Below are 19583 nucleotides of genomic sequence, written 5' to 3'. Positions count from 1 at the left end.
CTTTCAAGCTCATTATATTTTTACATTCTCTATTTTTCCCTTACATACTGTATTTCCATTAATATTTGCACCTATTTCCCATTATCCTAGCAAAACATAAAGGAATTACTGATGGCTCAAGACTTTCATCATCCTGTATTTTTTTTCTAGCTGTTCACCCAAATGACCACAATTCCCTTGAAATCTGAGCTTCTGTCAGGCCTCATAAGTTTGGACTGATATTCCATATTCTTTCACTTTAAAAAATCTTGGAGGGAGGGTTAGGGTTTTGTGTCATTATGTTTTTTTCCCTCTATTTTTAAGTGATGATATTATTCATATATTACTACTGTGTTATGTACAGGGTCCCACCCAGTGGCATGTGCAAATCATCATGGAGAAGCTGCTGAGGACCGTTAACAGGACAATCATTTCTATGGGTCGCGATTCACCTCATATCGTAAGTGTAATTCTCTGCTTGGATACCACGCAGTATATCACGCTAAGCCCGCGACTCTCTGTGTTTGATTTTTGTGGTTATGTTTTTTAATACACATACATGCACACAATTTAAGAGGCACATGTACCGCAAGCAGATTGACTCCCACAGTCACGCAGCAACCACAGTTCCAATCCAAAAGTATCATTAAAGGTAAAACCTACCTTGGCAGATTGCTTTCACACTCCCTCAGTCTAAGAGAGGCTTTGATCTGCTCATATCTTTCTCCAGCCGGTTGTTTTTGCGCCGGCGTGTCTGTGTGTGTTTTCCTTTTGCTTTGCTTGTGTGTCTTATCCTCACTTATTAGTACACTTCTGGTGCTCTGTGCTGTAATCTAATCACTGTATCACCCCACCGTTGCCTTTAGCATCCATCTTCCCATCACTCTCTCAGCCAGAGCTTGGTAGCAATTAATGCACTTATCAGTCATCCTGTAAATATGTAGTCTGTCTGATGTGTGCGAATAAGGCTTCACCCATTTTCTTCAGTCCCAAACGCCAATTAGTACAACTGTATTTTTAGTCGGAAATGTGAACTTCTGTCTTGCTTGACTTGTTCTTTTTCTTCCTTTTGAATAATTTCTTTATTAGAGCTGCGTGTAGTTTGTGTTGTATTGTCTTTGAAAATTAGACTTTTTTTCATGATCGACATTCGTATTCTTACAGCTCTGTAAAATACAGCTTAGTGATGAGACATTTTCTTATGAGCCTATAGACATTTAGTAATGACAAATATTCACACCGCTTCCATCGGGGAGCACCAGGATTCACCATCACTTGTTTAAATGGAAGCTTTTATTACCAGTAACTGAGCCACGCCGGCAGAGAATGATTCCATAAAGCCCGGAGTCGCCACTGAGTGATCATCTAGTGTGTTTGTGTATGTGTGTGTTATATCATAGTGCTGTAATATGTCCACAGCCCTGACGCTTCATCTCCTGTGTTCATCTCCTCTTTCTAGGTTGCAGCGAAGGGATTTTTGCAGCAGAAATTCACTAACTGCTTCTTTTGTCTCTCTCTCTCTCTTCTAAAACCATTCCGGTTATGCACCAGCTAATCTCATAGATGGGAAGCCCTCCGTTGTGTAACAGATTGCTAAGCATACATCACACTAAATAATGTCAAGCTAATGAAGCTGCGAGTTGAGCTAAGGCCGTCCCACTGCCCATTTTCTCCCAACCAGCTGCCTGGAGGGCGTCTAGGGCTCCCACTTACTCTCCCACTGTAGTTCTCTAGTCGATTCATTGTTATACCAGCTATTCAAATAGTGCGCTGTCCTGCCTAGCTCATAGTCAAACAGTTTTAAAAGTTAAATCTGAAGATAGATTTGATCTCTGTGGACGTTTTGTTAGAGCCTGGGTGAACTGAACAGCTCACCGTCTCCTCACACCATTTCCTGTTTGTTGTTTTTCCACTGTAGTGGCAAGTGTCTAAAAGGCTGTCAGTATGAAGGCATATGCAGGCCTCCTCTTCACTGTATTACACTAAGTGCATCTATTTTGGTGTCCACCTGTGGCGTAGTTGAGACGGTCTTCCTCGCCCTCCAACAGCGAGTGCCGGCTGGTGCTGTGTAAGACCGGCCTCCTTTCTAGTTAATCAAACTACTCTACCCGCGACCTGTTTTGGCCCATGTTGAAACTATCTACTCTGTATACATATGCTGCCACTGGCCTCTATTTTACTTTGCTCCTCGAACACAGCTCGGGTTTACTGTCCCTACCGACCCCGACCTTTTGTCAGCAGCTGCCTTTATAGCTAGCTAGCATCTGCACTTGACTGCCTTGACATTTTAAGCGCCTGAATATGATTTTGCATCAATGTGCAGAGTGTCCTTTTACTCAGTGGGATTTAGAGGTTACATGAAAGCCTAAGGCTCTTTTACTCAAACACATTATACATTATATAGTACTTGGGACAGAAATTGCATTTGAACTAGGTCCCCAAATGATTATTTAATGATGAATAAGGTGGGCGTGAATTTTTAAAAGCTATGAGACCCAGTTAGTGCTGCTAGCAGTGTTGTTGCTTTCTAATCAGAGGGCTGTTGTTGCTGCCTCTGGGTACAGATGCCTACTCTGCAGGCAGCTTGCACGCTGCTGCTCACACAACACCGCATCCAACCACCGACCTTGTTCTTCTGAGTGGCAGCCTCTTACATTTAGATTTATGCATTAACGTTCTACTCTGTCTCCCGCCCGTCTCTCGCTCTCTTCCCTTTCTGCTCTCTCCTGGCAGCGGTGGACACAGAATGTTGATGAGAAAGCACGCAGTGACGACTTTGGGGGCGTTGGTTTTGTTGCGTGTTGTCACTGCAGTGCTACGCCTGTTAGCAACTTGGACACGGCATCATAGCATCATCTCGCAGGCTGTATCTTTGCATTCATGTCCACCCTCACACAGGTTGAAAGAAGTCCTTGAATTGAATACATTTAGATTATGGCTGTAGCAGAAACATTTAGCCGCTTTCCGTGGAAAGCACCAGGTTCTCCCTTTATGCTCTTATTTCTTCTAGTTTAAGCTTCTGGATAGACGAGAATAGGAAGCCTTGCAGATAGACAGAAATAGGAAGCTGCAAATGTATTTAAAAAAAAAGGAAAGAAATCTATATTTTCCATGCAGCAAAACCACAGAATACAACCTTGCTGTATAAATGTGTTACGTTAGATTTACTAGTTTTTGCATAATTTTGTTATGGTTTAGGAAATACCTAAATATGTTTGCTGACAGAATTGATTAAAAGACTTGAGTACATATTTGACAGCTAGGTTTCCCATGATTTTGTCAAGAAAAAAAAAACCACTGCTGAACTTTTTTGTGGACACAAGTTCTCAAGACTACTCAAAACATGTTGCAGTGATACTTAGCTGCAGTGCTCCACAGTTATCCTCATGATTTTCCTGCAGTGTGCAGAGGGAACGAACTGGAAAGCTGCAGGGGAAGGACTCTGTGTTATTGATTGACAGTATGGGGCTGACCAGCTATAGGTGCTAGTGCTTTTTTCCTTTGCTGCGTGCACTCACTGACTTAATAGTGTAAATTGCGACACGATCATTCCAGGTATGCGTGTCTAGTTCAGAATCTGGTATTGCACATTCGCTTTATCTCTGTGTTTGGATATTTTTCTGTTCAAATATTTTTCTTAGCACCTCCTTGCATCTATCACTCTGTCTCCTCTCCTCTCTCTTTTTTCTGCTGGCCAGACTACTGCAGAGCTCTTACAGAAAAGAAGCATAGTGAGATATGGCACTGCATCATAATGCCTCAAACATGCACTTATCACTCGCTGCACCTCTCGTCTCCTCACCTGTTTTGAAACTTCGACTGCGCATCCCTTTGGGTTTATTGAGCCTGCAACAAACCATGTTGTGATGTGTTGTGATTGTCAGCACTGTATAAACCGCTGGGACTTCTTTGCTGTTTGTCACCTTAAGACCACAGAAGACTTTTAAGTAAGAATGCAAAATGTTAAACTGCAGTAGGTGTCGTGTTTGCACTCTCAGTTCTTGGGCATACGCAGTCACTCATGGGAAGCCCGGTGGAGTCGGCCGGGCTGTGGCTAGTGCTGACCTTCAGCAGCGTTACTTCATGCATCAGTGTGAGGGTGACTGTGCATCTGTGGGGTTTTTGCTCAGAGCTTTGTTGCTGGTTTACCTCATGTTTGCCCTTCAAGACTTGTTTGTACTAACATGAGGCAGGTGCAGGTGCAGGTGCAGATGCATGAGCACACGGACATGCCCGAAAACAAAATCTGTATTAGAGTGAGGATGGTAAGGCCAAAGACTGGTTCCCAAGCAGGTTGGCTGTGCACAAAACACTGCTGCTTACCCTTCTGCTGCATTCTCCTCTCGTCTCAGCCCACCATAGTACATTAAAGAGATGTATGATTTCAGCCTTATCTTTTTTTTTTTTTTTAAGGATGTACCAAGTGTTCTGGTCAGATACTGATGTTAAATTTGACCAACAGTTCTGTTTTTGTTATTCTTTATTCGTCCAAGAATAAAACTAAGTAAATTTACATGATATATTAAAAAAGGGTAGCTGCACTGTTTTAAAGAGTTAATTAGGGTTTCTTTAGCAAACTTAAAGTTGATCCAACACAATAGATAAGACACCAACCCTCACTTGTAGATGTGCCTGCATGTTGAAGCCAGCCAACAAGGCCAATACTGTTGCTTTATCAACACTGGTCAGTACTGATTGTCCACTGTTGGTATCACTGCGTTAGCGAAGAATTTTCCACAGCAGTGCAGTCAGAAATTGGTTTTCACAGGGATTGTTCATCCAAATTACAAAACACATTTCCTCGCTAACCCCTGGTACTAGTGCTAGTACTAGGTACTAGCTATGCAGATTGGTTGCTTAGGATATGAATGCTGCTTTATTCAAAATTTGAGTTGTTCAAAAGTACTGCATCTTTCTAGATGCTGTGATCTAATTTCACAGTGCAGACCCATCAAGCCTGGGCAAACCTATTCCAAAGCATCTGCTAAAAGTTAGGGAAACTAATCCTTTACTTATAATGTGACTGAAGAAGGTAGGAAAAAAGTATAATTCTGCTTATAGCTCCACAAATAAAACTCGGTCCAGATCAGATTTTGAGAGCTTTGTCGATGTCTTTTTTTTATTTCTTTTTTTTTCATATTTTGCATATTAAATATCTTTATTTTTGTCTTTTTAAAAAAACTGTATAAAAGACACAGTATTGCACATAATAAATCAATTGCACTTCTTTAAGATACAGATAAACATCTAGTTCTCTCTTGATGCTACAGTATAACTACTGAAAGAAACCAACCTAGCATATACAAGAGTGAAGTTGTGAAATATATGTAACTAACAAAATGCAGCATGTTGGAGCTTGTGAAGGTCAAGCCAGTGATAGCTAGTAGTTTGCTGGATATTGTTGTTGTACATTTTTTATGTCCTTGAAACCACTTTGGCATATTTCCTGTCTTCTAGGGCAGTGGTTGTGTCTTTTAGAGTGATCAGCTATTACGTTTTTGTTTTTTCTCTTTAGATATTGGCTGTTATCCCACACTTGAAATGTTTTTTAGCACTATTTGATATTGTGTAATATATATTTACATACAGTGATGTGAGTAAGTAAGAACATCCCATGGAAACTGATTACTTGTTTAAATATCTGGACCAGCACACACTAGATCCTCTTTGAATTGAAATGGCTCCTACAGATAAAGGCAGTATACTTAAAGAACATGATAACCAAAAACATACAATAAAATATAAAGTAATATGTTATTATCTGTTGAAACACAAGTACATCCTCAGCCTTAAGAAACTAGAGTTGCCATCTTTTTAAATAGGCATTTATTATAGGTGCTTTATGTAAGCCTCAGCCACACAAGCCAGGAGACTCATTAGCAACCATGTGGCAACCAGGAAAGAAAACGTGTATTCTCAAGTTGCGAGTGATTGCTAGAGGTTGGCTGCAGTCACTGTGAAATCCATTATTAAAGCATCAAAGAGGCCGGACAGGCCGAGTCTGGTCAGTATATCCTGGGCAACCGTTGCTCACTAGGAAAAAGTGTCTATTCTGAAGGTTGTTGGTAGCTGCTAGCGTGAAATTGGTCACGGTGCATGGAGATATGCAGTGCTGCACCAAAAACCTCTTTGTGATTGGTCACTTTCAGGTTGCCGCGGTCGCTTACTGTGCATGGAAGACGCCGACTTGGCTGTAAAGACTTGAAAAACTTCTTGCCAAGCAGTAATAAAACTGTGAAAAGTGTGGCACAAACTGGAAAGAGGCCGTTTGATTTCAAAGTAAAAGTTGTGCCTTTTGAAATGTTTTGGTTGTTGGTTCAGGAAATAGACTTTACCAAGTGTCGGGCAGCAACTTCGAGCAGTCATCAGCAAGTCAAAGAATACACACTGTTCCCTAGCGATTGGAGGGGGGGTTGCTGACTGGTTTCTAGGCCTGGGTCAGCAAGGCAGTAATTGTCTAAAAGTCTTTGAATTACTGAAATTTTTGCCAAATCTTCAATGAATAATGTTTGATGTTTGAACTTGTTCTGCCTGTTTCACATTCTTCAGTAAGATTTAAGACCATTTCCATACACTTTATGTATACTTCTTCAGGTCCACTTCTAGTTCAGCTTCAACTTTCATTCATGTATCTTCAAATAATCCTTTAAAATTCTTTGATATAATAAAGAATTCACACTTGAGAAAATGAATGCAAGCTGCCCAGTCCCAGCAAGCAAAGTGTCCTCGAAGCATAACGACCTGGATTCACAGATTGTAAAAGGCTTTTCTCTTCAAAAATGTTCTCTCTACTGTTGTGGCCAAACAGCTCTCTTGACATATCTCTCATGCATGTCATGATTGTAAACATGAGCACTTCAACGCTGCAAGAGTTACCTGCAAATCTTGTCATTAAAATTTAGTGGTTCTCAGAGACTGCTCAGAGATTTTTGCTTTATGGCACCTTAATCAACATACCCTCGCAAAGCCTGTGTAGGGTCTAATCACTGACACCAAACCTGGAAGCCCAAATTGTTTTGGTGTGTTAATAGACAGTAAATTCGACTGATTTGCACTTGGGTGTGTGCATGTATGTTTCTTTCTTTTCTTTTTTTTACTTCAGATTAGCACCTTTGTTAATGAGCACTATTTCAAAGAGGATAAAATGTTTGTCCGTCCAAAAACGAATCGTTCTTATCGGATGTTCTCACTTTTTCACATGAAGGTATAGTAAATGCACATGTTGTTTTGGCTGTACGTAGTTGTTGAACCCGCTGTGGAGTTACTGCACATGGTTTTTACTTTACAGTCGAATAGATGCAAAGCAATGAGCAGGAACTAATTATAACAATAATAAAGGGACATGGGGGGAGGGAAAGATTTTGTCAATCTCATTAAAAATTGTTTTAAAAGCTAGAAAATATCCTGCAAAATTCAAAGGTTGTAAAAAGCATGCAAGGCTATAAGCCTGCCACCCTGCACTGTAGAAGCCCTGGTTGTGATCAGAAGTGGCACATTCAGTTTCTCTGGCTTGGTTTCAGTAGCTATTATAGTAGCTGATACAGGATACTGCAGCAATACAATCAAAACTATCCTCTCGCATGTGCTGAAAACCAACTGTTTATTATAGTTGGTTTCATAACAGTAACAGTTTTCTCTGTGTGTCTATGCTTTTATACCAATGAATGGGTTTTTGTCTTTTCTTGGTGTTTAATGACCATATGCATACGTGAGGTTAGTACGAACTTTGCGATGCATGGAAACGAGTTGAGAATTATGAAATGATTGACTTCCTTTTGCACTGTAGTGTTTGAGCTGCACAGCTCCCGTCACTGCAGCTCAAATAAATACATTTTGCTAAATCTTAAAGTGAATGTATATAGATATATTTATATAGAAAAAAGTACATTGATGTTTAACTTTGCAAATATTAAGAAAATAAGTGTTCTTTCTTCTTTTGTTTTGTTTTTTTTTTCCTTCAAAGTCAGTGGATTCAAGGAGACGTTTTAGCGATGGATAAAAAGTTGACTGTAGAACTCCGATAAACATCTCTGATATTTTGTCCTTTAGGTCTCTTCTTTATATAGATATGAAAGTCTTCACTCTGCATGGTTAGTAGACAATCTACATATGTGAGTTATTACTCAAAATAGTTCTTTTTAATTATTCTGGAGAAAATGTATCCTGAACAGTTCTAATTGTGCTTTGCAGTACAGTGATATGCTGTTTATGGAGGCCTCAGAGCATTATGGTTGATCTGCCAACCTCTCCTGGAGGCTGGGAAGAAAGTCCCAACTGATGAATAGAAATGTGAAGGGCACAGAACCATTACAGAACAGAACCCAGTTGACGTCAGCTAGAAGAAGAAAATATATATATATGCAAATAGACATCGGGAAATCAAATTCATCTTCTCACCTTGCCGATCTCCAAATATGTTTCCTTGGTGTAATTTCACACCCTGTTTGAAGAAATTAGTTCAAAATAACTCAGAATCCATTTTTTGTAAGCATGACATTTTGAATTTTCCGTGGGATCCACACTCGTGTCTCATTAAACATCCTGTCATCTCAGAAAAGGGTTCGATATCCGGTCAAGGTCTTCATTAATACCAGGTCTACATCCAAATAGATATAAAAGAAGTTGATGAATAAACCAAACAAAAACGGATGATCGGATGGACACTTAAATCCTGTGCACGGTGGTGGAGGGGAACATGGTTTTTTGTCGTCACAGGAACCAAAGTTTCCATCGAGCGTGTTTCTTGGAATCAGCTTTGGACTTGCGTTTTGGGGTGGAGGTGAAGGCCTCCTGAGGGTAAGGCAGGGGGGGAAAGTGGGTGTCCTCTGTTGGGAAAAGCCTCTTCATCAGTGGTTGTAGCTTGTCCTCCTGTTGCTTGAAATCCAGTTCAACACTGCAGCGAACAAAGAAAGAAAGGTGTTAGCTTAAATGCTTGTCAGTTGCTGGCTTGCTATTAACAACATTGTCTCCAGGTGCATTTATTTCCAATGTAAACAGTCATTTACGTTGGGACGGACTGAAGTAGTGTAGCAGTAAAAACTATTCAACTAAGATGTATCAAAATGTGACAATTATTTTTTGAGATTTCATCAACAAAGCATTCTGTGGGCTGAAGTGGATGGAGACCATCTGACTACTTATTAGCACACAGTTATCAACCATGACATAGGTAACATGTACATGTGGGAAGGCACCATAAAAGCTTGAAGGTTTGCAGCCCCACACATTCATATGTGTGAGTAGCTCACCTACTCAGCACATTACGGAGTTCTTTTATTAAGACAAACTATTATAAATGTATTAAATACAGTCCAGACATGTCCCTCATTGAGGACATTGCGTGCATTAAGATGCAAAGAACATGAAAAGGGAGGCCTTGAAGTGCTGAGCAGCTGTAAGTGGATCAAGAAAGAATGGGTGGAAAAATTAAAACGACGTCAAATGCTTATAGAGTTTTAAAAAGAAGAGGTGATGAATTATCCAGCTTTTTTTAAATGTGTCAAAGTAAAAGTGAGCATGTGTTTTTGAATATTAAAATAATCAGAAGAAATGATAAATAAAGGGTTTGACAGACTTTGAAAGCTTTGTCTTCTATTATAATTTAAATTTAACTCAGAATTCCAACATTTTTGGATACAGATTTGTAGAAAGCTCCTTGTTGTGCCCATTTACGCCCGTTGCTTGATTCTGTTACTGTAGCCCAAATATTCATTTTCTAGGACACATTTGCCAAATTAATCATAATGAATGAATTTCAGGGAAAGAATGATAAGTGTGGCAGTTTTATCATATTATCGTTGAAATGAATACCATGGAAATGGGATTTTATGACCCAAGTCGTATAGTTCATTTATTGTGTTCCGGTCTTTTTTTTTTTTAAATTTCTTATAATTCATTAATATTTGAGTGCTGGCTTTTATTTAATGCCTTTTATTGTTTATATTCTTCTTTTATCATCTTTGAAACCAGGGTTGAGGTTTGCCCTTAGTGCTTCTTTTAATCTTGACATTTTTTGGCTGTCGCATTCCCCCGACAACCATATTAAGCATCAAAGTTATGGCCTGTACTCACTTGACCCCTGCGCAGGCATCTGTTACAGCACTGCTCAGCCTGGTAAAGCGACCTACATTTCCTGGTTGCTTCATCTTTATTTCCCAGTAAAACCTCCAAATTTAGACATTTCTTGATTGCATCTGGCTGCTCATTTTGGCTGCAACCACTGCTGTCTTTTTCTTTTTCTGTCTTTCTTTTGTTATTTGCCTTCTCATTGTGAATCATAGAGCGACAGGGAAGTCCATTAGTGTTTTTCCCACTCTCAGTTCAGTCTCTGGTGGTGATGTTGAACTGAAGATCATTTGCTTAGCTGGACCTCAGATCAGAGCCTTAGTATTGATGTGAGGATTTCACTTTGTTTTATATCGCTTCAATCCATGCTCAGTATTACAATACCAGAAAAAAATAGTGCTGATAAAGAATGCGTTAATTTTTTGCTTTTTTTCTTGTCCTTCTTGGTTCACTCTGTATTTACTCAGGGTTCAAGGGTATTTATCTGGACCAAGCATCATTGTAATCCCATACTTGCAAACTGACTGCTAGGTGCTGCAAAGTGAAACTCAGATTACTGCCTCAGCTGTGCTTTAATCTGCTAAAGCCTTCGTCAGCCACTACATAAGTCAGGCTGGTGGCAAATCTGATAGACAGTCTGGCATAATAGCAGCAGGCTGCCTGCTCAGATTTAAGTACAATGCATCTGTTGGGATTTTAGACGTGAAGCGATACATAGTTGGATCATTATTAGTATTCAAGTTGAATTGCAATTGCACATTATTGTCCGCATAGACTCTGAAAGTGCAGTCAAATAGTAATAAGTTCTTAAATCAAGTCTCTGAAGTAAAGTAACATTTGTGGGGAGTATTTTTATGAGGAGACATTCATGTTGAAATATCTGACACATTTGAAAAAACAGTTGATCACCATTTAAACAATACATATATATCTATAGGCAATATATTTTAACTTGCAAAGAAAAGAGAAAAGTAAAAGCCTCTGTTGTACAAAATGTAAAATTTAACAATATTAAACATGTTTTAGTAGTTATTTTGGGCCAACATGTGTTTGACATGGTCTGAAAAAAGCTTTTGAGAAGAAAAACGGACAAGAACCTTTATATGATCTGTGATTCCTGGTAGTACAAATGTTCTGGGTTGTGGTTATGAAAAGGAAATGAAGGTTAGTGGAATGGAAGAGTCAAAAAGCAGCTAAAATTTCATGAAAGTGTTATGGAGAGACTTGAAACAGATAAGAAAATTCTTGCACATTTTGCAAATACAGGAATTTGGAATGCAAAGATGGGAGATCTTTCAGCAGACTGATGTTTGACACTGGTGGACCGTAGTGCAGAATGCATTTAACTTCTTTCTGGTGTACTGTTTTCCAGACCTGTATCACATCTATTCAGTTCAATTTCAATTTTATTTGTATTGCACCAAATCACAACAACAGTCCCCTCAAGGCACTTTATATTGATATCCATTTTTTGAATGAAATATAAGAAAAAATCTTTCCTTAGAGTGCTCCTCAAGTTCACCAACTTTATCTGCCAAAACAGTTTCACAGTTTCAATGAGGAATTTACTTGTCCACACAAAAAAGTCAAACATTTCCTTTGCATGTCATTACTTTCTCCAATAATTGCAAATATGAGCAACTCAAGTGAAGCAGACACTCAGAATTATATAATTCTTTGACTTTAGGCTTTTATATAAAAGGGAAAACGCAGCCACTTTGATCAATAAATCACTCGCTGCTAATTACACTGGTAAAAATCTATATCCGTGTTTCTGTATGAAATTAGTGGAAGCTTGTGTGCACAAATGATTACATGTGGAAACCGTTCCGTGTTGCAAGCAAATGCACTGGGGATACATTTAAAGAAGGAGCGCATATATTGCTGATAATACATGAGGAGTCATTTAAACTGTCTTATGAACAAATTTACTCAAAAGGTCAGATCAATCCATATTCGCAACCTTTGGATTTATTCAGATTTGTGCATAAGCAGCTAAAAGGCGAGCTGAATCATTTGCAGTTCTTTGTTTTGCTCTGAGCCTTTATTGAAAAAAAGAAAAAGAAAAAGAAAGAAAAAAAAAAAAAAACGTGCAGGACCTGAACTAAATGTTTAGACCAGGACATAAAAAGACTGTTTCTTGTTTGGCTCACAATTACTTTTTGATGCTCAGGCGAAGAAGATTTTATCCCTGAGGGATTTTATTCATCTCTGTAAAATCTCCAAAAAGATTTTGTGCTTTGAACACTTAGAAAAAGTACAACAGCACGTGCCTTGATATTATTTTAGCTAGATTACACCTGCTCACATTGTTTGAACTTTTCCATGTCTGTCATACAGTTGGCCCAGAGCTTCAAAGTTGGCAGGTACCATTTAAAGAGTCCGCCTTCGAGGCCTCTTGGGCCTCAGATGGCTAGACCAGAGTAGATTTTAAAGTTTGCCAAGAATATTTCCTATATATGAATTTTAAGTGGTCATAACAGTTGTTTTATATTCATTTTGAAAAATTTGATTTTTATCCATTCATAAATTTGCATTTTTTTTTGTTTTTAGATTTTTTTTTTATTCCCTTAATGATTGTTCTTATGAAACATAAAATCAATCTGATTCTAGTTTAGCCCTTTGTCTGGCCCAAGGGAAGGGAACTACACGTTGTTCCGAAATGTAGTTTACTTTGTCAAACTCTGACATGCATATAAAACAAAATGCATAGGCCACTAAATTAACAGGCTCTTGCAGCTCAGATAGAAGTGGCACAGATGTAATAAACGTGGGGTGTCACCAATGAAGCAAAATGTTGAGCATTTCCCTGCATGCTTTGCATGTCGTTAAAAACCTTTAGTTATTGCTACGATAAAGGCACAGCAAAACACACCTCCTTGGAGTTTTAGGGGAAGGGGGTGCTCTAGCTTAATGCTGTGTCATTTTCTGTGGATAAGTTTCTCCCTCTACACATACACATAATCATGCACATACACACATATACAGCAGCAGTGATAGGATTTTCCTTGCTCTTCAGTGTAAGCCTCTAATACTGCTGAGGCTGTTGTTGCTTCACATCCATGGCTACAGGTGATAGTCCTACACGGACATGCAGCCTTTTAACCTGATTAAAAAGCTGAATATTATGCTGTATTGTTGGTACTATAATAAGACAGTTAATTAATGCTCTGTATGGACACTGTACATTACATGTTGCACAGTTCAAGATACTTATGTGTGGCAATCTTTGCTTTGTACAGCTGTTTCCATCTGGTTAAAGGTTGTGCTTCTAAATTCTTAACTTTAACATTTGCCAAATGTTTAAGTTAATCAGTCAAGTAATGCATGTAAGCCTAATGCTCAGGTTTCAAATTTTTCTCTATTCTGGCTCTCTATGACGTCGTAGAACGGAGACGACCAGGTGTAGCAAGGTCATTTCAGCCCCACCACTCTGGCTGTAACCTGCCCCTCGTGAAAAACTATTCTAGGAGACCCCAAGAATAAAGAATGAAGTTGAAAACGACCATAATAAGTCAACCTTAAATTCCAGTTTAAGTCACATATTAAATCATCTAATTGCAGACTATATCTAAAAAGTCTTTATAGTAGGGTTGGGTGATTTGTTCCGTCCTCTCGTCCACTGTGGCATCGCTATTGGATGGCAGAGGTCGTTAAGGCGCACCCATTGTGGTAGCTCTATTCATCTTCGATAATAACAATATGTGGCCACATCACAAAAAACCTCCACATGAGCTTAAGTGGAACATCTACATTGGGAGTTTATTTTTCATCCAGTAAGAAGAAATGTTTATAAGTTGGCTTAAAACACTGATTGATTTAGCTTTATCGTAATTAGTTAACCTAATGGACAGGTATCAGTTGAACAGCTAAAACAGTATTAACAGACTTTAATACTGAGACAAGACGGGAAGTTTAGGAGACGAATAAGTGTCTCTGCACTCTACAGTCTCGACGGTCACATTTGCACACATTTAAAAATCAAACCAGCAGTCACAAATATCCTGCTGTTGTCTCTCTTTTGATGATGACGATAGATCAGTGTAACCTCTCCACACAGACGCACATTAACTTCAAAGCTTGTAGAAGTCCGTGCGTGAATTGTGGATGCGTAGCCACGCACGCCCAAGTAAGTCTGGGTTGCAAGTGTCAGTTATATGTGGAAGTGCAACCAGAAACTATAATGAGGAAGATTCAGTTTATTATAAACCTCATAATAATTATATCAGTTTATTGCGTCAGTGGAGAAAAAGCACAAAAATCGCCTTGATTGACGAGCCGTCGTCAATAGTTTTGACCATCACCATCCATAGACACAACACTACTTCATAAGTCTGTAGTCTTCTGATTTGACTGTGAACCTCATTGCAAGCTGAAACTAAATGAATGATCTTTGTTAGAAAACACCCCAACCACCCTGGACACTACCCAGTCAAACTTAAATGCTGTGAACGTGATTTTTTTTAAAAAGAGGAGCGTTTGCACTGACGTATAAAGTCACATGATGCAGTACCAGTTGACAATATCAGCATAGAAACTAACAACGCTGTACTCAACATAGCTTATAAAGTGTTTCCATTCCTTTTCAAGCCTGATCAGGAGTGTAGAGATTTATTTTTTTAATATTTTGTTTTTAAAGTTGAGTAATACACATAGTAAATATAGTGTAATCAGACTAATCCCCACAAACTCAAAGAATCTTGAAGATGTGCAGCATACATATTTGAACAATCAAAAGTTTCTGGTTAATCATCCACGTAACTGTGTGTTGTTACTTAGCCTTTGTGTGAAACTGAATCTGCGCAGCTCTCAGGAGCCAGGCGAATCATACAAAGTAGAAGTAAAGTGCCCCGTGGCTTGGGAACAGCATAGCAAGGAAAATTAAATGTCACTGAAAAGAGAAAAAAAAATCAGCATAACTTCATTTGGAAAAAAAGAGAGAAAAAAAGATAATCATCTCATCTTTGAAACCTACTCAAAAGGCCTTGTAATGAAAGATTTATTAGTCTCTACCCAGCCCAGTTATCAGCATTGCCTTATGAAAGTGTCACGGGCCCCCATGCGTCACTCCACATTTGGATTTTTTGCTGAAAGCAAAAAGTGAGACGTTGTTGGCATTTACTGTCCCCTATCTGCCACTCCCTGGAGAGGGTTGTTGGATCAGAACAAATTGAAGAAAGCACTTCGGACCTTGTCAGTCTTTAACCTCTGTCCCTCACTTGTTCTTCCTCTATCTTTGTCTTCCTCTCTTACTCCCATTCCTTCCTCTCTACAAAGATAGAAAAAGAATTTTGTCCAATTCCACGTACAATACATAATCTCTTATTTTAACTTATTCGTTGTTATACAAACCTCTCACCTGCCCTTTATCCGTCTGGGTCTTTATCTCTCGTTGTCTCTTTCATCCCCTCGCTGTTACACATTCTCACTCTGCCTTTCTTTTTGTTCCCCTTATCTTTTCTGGGTGTGAATGTGCTCTTCTTGACTGTCCTCACTGTCCCTTCACACTATCTGTCATACCGAGGATCACTCTTGTAGCTATGGTAACCGGCTTACCACCATGTTGGAAAACATCATTATGCTTGCACAAAAAGAGATATCTTCCCCCAGCACTGCTGTGCGGTAGGACAGCCTCGCTGCTCAGTAATTTCCATATGTTCTAATGTAATCAGCTCTTCAGCCTTTAGCAACGCTTAATTGATTTTCATAGCCTCGCACAATAGATTGGATATTTGTCCTCCTTTTAAAAGCCCATTCCTTTGTTGATTTTTTTTTTTTTTTTTTTGCTTTCTTATTGCACTGCACAGTGTTATTCAAAGAATGTTTTACCATCAGATAGTCAGTTTAATGATCACTTGTAATGCTCTGCTTCGGAATTAATCGCAGGACTCGGAAGCTAATGAGAAAATTTAACTGATGGGGAATATTTGTAGTCTGTTGTGAACAATGTAACTCAGTGATGGGGGCCTCCCAAATCGACTTCCTTAATCACAACCACTTAAATCTATCTCTGTTTTTGATCAGCACATTAACCCATATAAAAGCAATGTGAGGAAAATGAGATTACAGGGTTTTTGCGTCAAGAGGCATCAGCGGAATGCATTTCGAATCCCGGCTTTTCCGCACCATCCTGTCTATCGGTGTCTTTTTATCCAGCTTCTTTCTGTGTTTGTCTCTCATGCTTACTCTCTAACTCCCCCCACCAAAACTCCTCCTCTCTCCTAACCCTTCTCAGTAACAGATGTTACGTCACTGTAATAGGCAAGACAGAATATTGTTTTTTTCTGCCTTTTTCCTCATTCTGTTTCAATGTCATGCACATTGTATTAAGCTTTGAATCCCCAAGTTCATTTGAAAACACACTGTTAGCTGTGTGGAGGAGATAACATATTCTGGAGAAAAAGTGAGATTGAGAAAGTTACTGAGGGAGGATGAAAGAGAGACCGACCGAGTTCAAGATGGTTAAAAACGAGGAAAGTGGGACCAGACAAGGACAAGAGACTATAGCAGCTTTTGTATTCTGTTTGAAGTCCATGCCCATAGACTGCAGCATCATATTGATCTGGTGCTGTTGTTATGCTAAGGTTGGGTTGGATGATGCCAGATACTCTTGGATGAATTGATTACGTTGAAGAGTGCATGGCTTCTTACTTGGCGTTAAAATGATTTATGAATCCATATTTCCAACTCTAGCCTCGAGACCAGGTATATCACATTAACATTTAGGAGTTTACTCCAACATACTCACGAGAAATCCTGATATCATAGACGACTATTCTTCCCATATACACAGTGTTCCTTCACGGCTCTGCCTCCTATCCTGTGTTCCTCCACCTCCAGAGAGGTTGTTTTCATGGAGATCTAAGTAATTAGATTGCCATTTAATCCCCCCGCCTGTGTGAATACAACTGCTATATTTGATTCTGTGTCTAATCAACACAATTTACCATGCCAAGCGAGTCTCTTAAAGAAGAACTCGGGTCAATTTAACAGATTTTAAACATCACACTTAGAAATTTTTGCCCTTTATCAAGCTAAAACCCTGCCAGACCCAGACAGGGTTTGTTAAAAATGAGCCTCCTGGGTTTATTTTTTTTTTATATTGACAGCTATTCTTCCAATATACAGCCTGTGTTTTTCTGCACTTCCTCCGCAGGTGAAGAATTTCGGTCAATTGTGGCAGATCTAGGAAGCCGAATGTGGATATTTGACGTTAAAGACAGTTGTCAGTCTTTCTGCAAGATCAACACCTGCAAAATCAGAGGGAAAATCTGACCTTACTTTGTGTCAACTTTACAGAACAATCAGTTTCTCTTTGGGTTTTTTTAGTAGTGAAAATCTCCATACGCGTGCTATTTTGAACAACTCACTCGTATGTATAATTGGCTCATATTCAAATGGCTACACTTAATCATAGCTTTTATTGCAACCTGCATTTGCATATTTAATATCTTCGGTGGGAATTGAGGTCACGTTGATATACACACCAGGAGCTACGTTTACAGAAGCCTAAAATTTTAATTATAGTCGGTTTAAAAGTGCAAACAGAATAAAAATACCCAATCTGAACACTGCAATCAAATTAAACAACTGTCATTTCAATTTTTTTTTTAAAAACGAGGAATTTTTCACTTTTGCACCTGTCAGCACATCACTGATTAAATATTGGCCGCATCTAAACACCAGAGCGTTAGAAATCACATTGATGTGATGACTTAAGTAAAAAAAAGGAAAGTGTGCATGTAATCAAGCAACATAGGAAAGGTAAATTCTTCTAAGAGCCTTACAGTGAAATTGCTTTTATTTGTTAAAATTAATCATTTTGCTACACAGTTTGTTGCTCGCAGATTGAGAGCAAAGGTTAGCAAACATCTTTGTGGTCTGGTCTTAGGAATGGCGAGTGGAGAAAGAGCCTGTGTTAGAGGGAACAGGGGTGCCTATTCTCCATGGCCAAAGCTCTGCATTGACACTGTACATATTAACTATATATAAGAGCGAAATCTCATCTCTGGAGTCAGTTCTATTTCATTCATTTTTTAAACCATTGCCTATTAATTAGTTCTGTCTTGTGTCCTTCAAATTCTTTGCCATCAGTCAGCTCAAATCACCCCATCGTTCTGTCATTGAATTGTTGTTAAAGCACCATTCTTGTTGTCAACCCTGCGGCTATGCAGAGGACCTGCTGGGATCCTAAAATATTTTACGTTGCAATGCACCCTTCCTGATCTCACACATCAGAGCGAACGGAGTTATGCCCTGCTCCTTGATTTTCAGGAGCCGATTGAAGTATGGCCAGAGGCTTATCAGTTATTGAGAGCAGTAGATAGAAAATGATTATAAATGGCTTCTCAGAGGAGAAAAGTAGACTGAGTAGAACAGCAGTGACCACTGAAAACACTTTTATTGATTGCCTCTCACCCACCTACTTTTTAAATCTCCTTTCTTTTCCATCTCTTCCCCATCTCACTCGTTTTGACCGTTGGCAGCTTACTTCTTGTAATCACCAAACAAAAACAGCCAGACTGTATGCGCATACGCAATTTAACGTTGTGTTGTGCCATTCTAACTGTGAGTAAAGAGCCTTCATGGGGGTCATACTGACTGTGTAAGAACATGGTACAAGCTTGACTTAATTGTCATGCCCTACAAGGACTCACGTAGACTTAATAAATGAAATTTAGCAGCAATCTCAGTTTGGTAGGGCACTGCATCTTTGGAATTTATTTCAAAGTTGGGCTTAAATTAAGTATTGCAATAACTTTTAGTTGGCTTGTTGTGAGTTTGTGTATAGGGATTCATGATTCTTAGAGGCTATATCTGAGAACCACCGCTGAATTTAGCATTTTTGTATTAGAATTAGATATTCTGAAGCCTCCAACAGAGCAACTAAACATTGTTTAACATACAAGCATAGTGCCTCCATGTGTGTCTTCAAAAGAAGTTACTTTCTCACCTGGTTGACTTTGGACACGTATATTAGTTTTCAAATAAATTGAACTTTACATTTAAATCATTCAGATTTTTAGTTGGCTTGGAAACAGCGCACTGTGATGATATTTCATGATGTGTGGACGGTAATTAATTTCACCTTTTGCAACCCTGTGCTCACACGCTCCATTGTATTTATCCCCTCTACTCAGTGAATGAAGCAGTGTGAAGGGACAGTATGAGAATCAGAAGAAGACGTATAGCTTAATGGACAGCGTCGCGTGTAAATGTCACACGTCCCCATGCGCTCATTAGCAGCATTCACATTAGTAATAGCCCTTCCCTTCCTCTCTGTGGTGTCTCTTTTCCACCTGTTCACGTTCCCTCAAGGAGAAAGAGCAGGGCGCATTTGGATCATCGTGTCTTTGAAGAGGAATGGCTACTAACCTGTAAATAATGCATGCGCTGTTCCGGCATGTGTCACAGTTGGCCGTGTCCTGTCCGGTTCGATAGGAGAGTCTGCGGGGAAGATAAGAGTCGTGAATGAGTAATTACAGGACTTGTTAGGCTGCTCCCTCACACCTTCCTTTCTCATCTTATTTGTCATCCCT

At 39.2% G+C, this 19583-nt stretch overlaps 2 protein-coding genes across 3 annotated transcripts in view; one reads left to right on the top strand and one right to left on the bottom strand.

Annotated features, from left to right (window-relative positions):
• Nucleotides 1-19583, top strand: part of dock1 (dedicator of cytokinesis 1) — a 191301-nt gene that overhangs the window by 77476 nt on the left and 94242 nt on the right. For both annotated transcript variants that reach the window (XM_063482824.1, XM_063482823.1), the window contains exon 27: nt 344-439. In XM_063482824.1, the coding sequence (XP_063338894.1) occupies nt 344-439 (96 nt within the window). The remainder of the gene's footprint in view (nt 1-343; nt 440-19583) is intronic.
• Nucleotides 5164-19583, bottom strand: part of LOC134633777 (inhibitory synaptic factor 2A) — a 33871-nt gene continuing 19451 nt past the window's right edge. Inside the window, exons 3-4 of the mRNA XM_063482825.1 lie at nt 19420-19491; nt 5164-8872 (exon numbers count right to left, since the gene is read on the bottom strand). Coding sequence (XP_063338895.1) covers nt 8689-8872; nt 19420-19491 — 256 coding nt within the window. The 3' untranslated portion in view covers nt 5164-8688. The remainder of the gene's footprint in view (nt 8873-19419; nt 19492-19583) is intronic.

Source organism: Pelmatolapia mariae, linkage group LG8, assembly GCF_036321145.2.
Source record: "Pelmatolapia mariae isolate MD_Pm_ZW linkage group LG8, Pm_UMD_F_2, whole genome shotgun sequence".
Lineage (NCBI taxonomy): Eukaryota > Metazoa > Chordata > Actinopteri > Cichliformes > Cichlidae > Pelmatolapia > Pelmatolapia mariae.
Note: the sequence above shows the minus strand (reverse complement) of the source record. Positions and strands in the feature narration are given on the sequence as shown.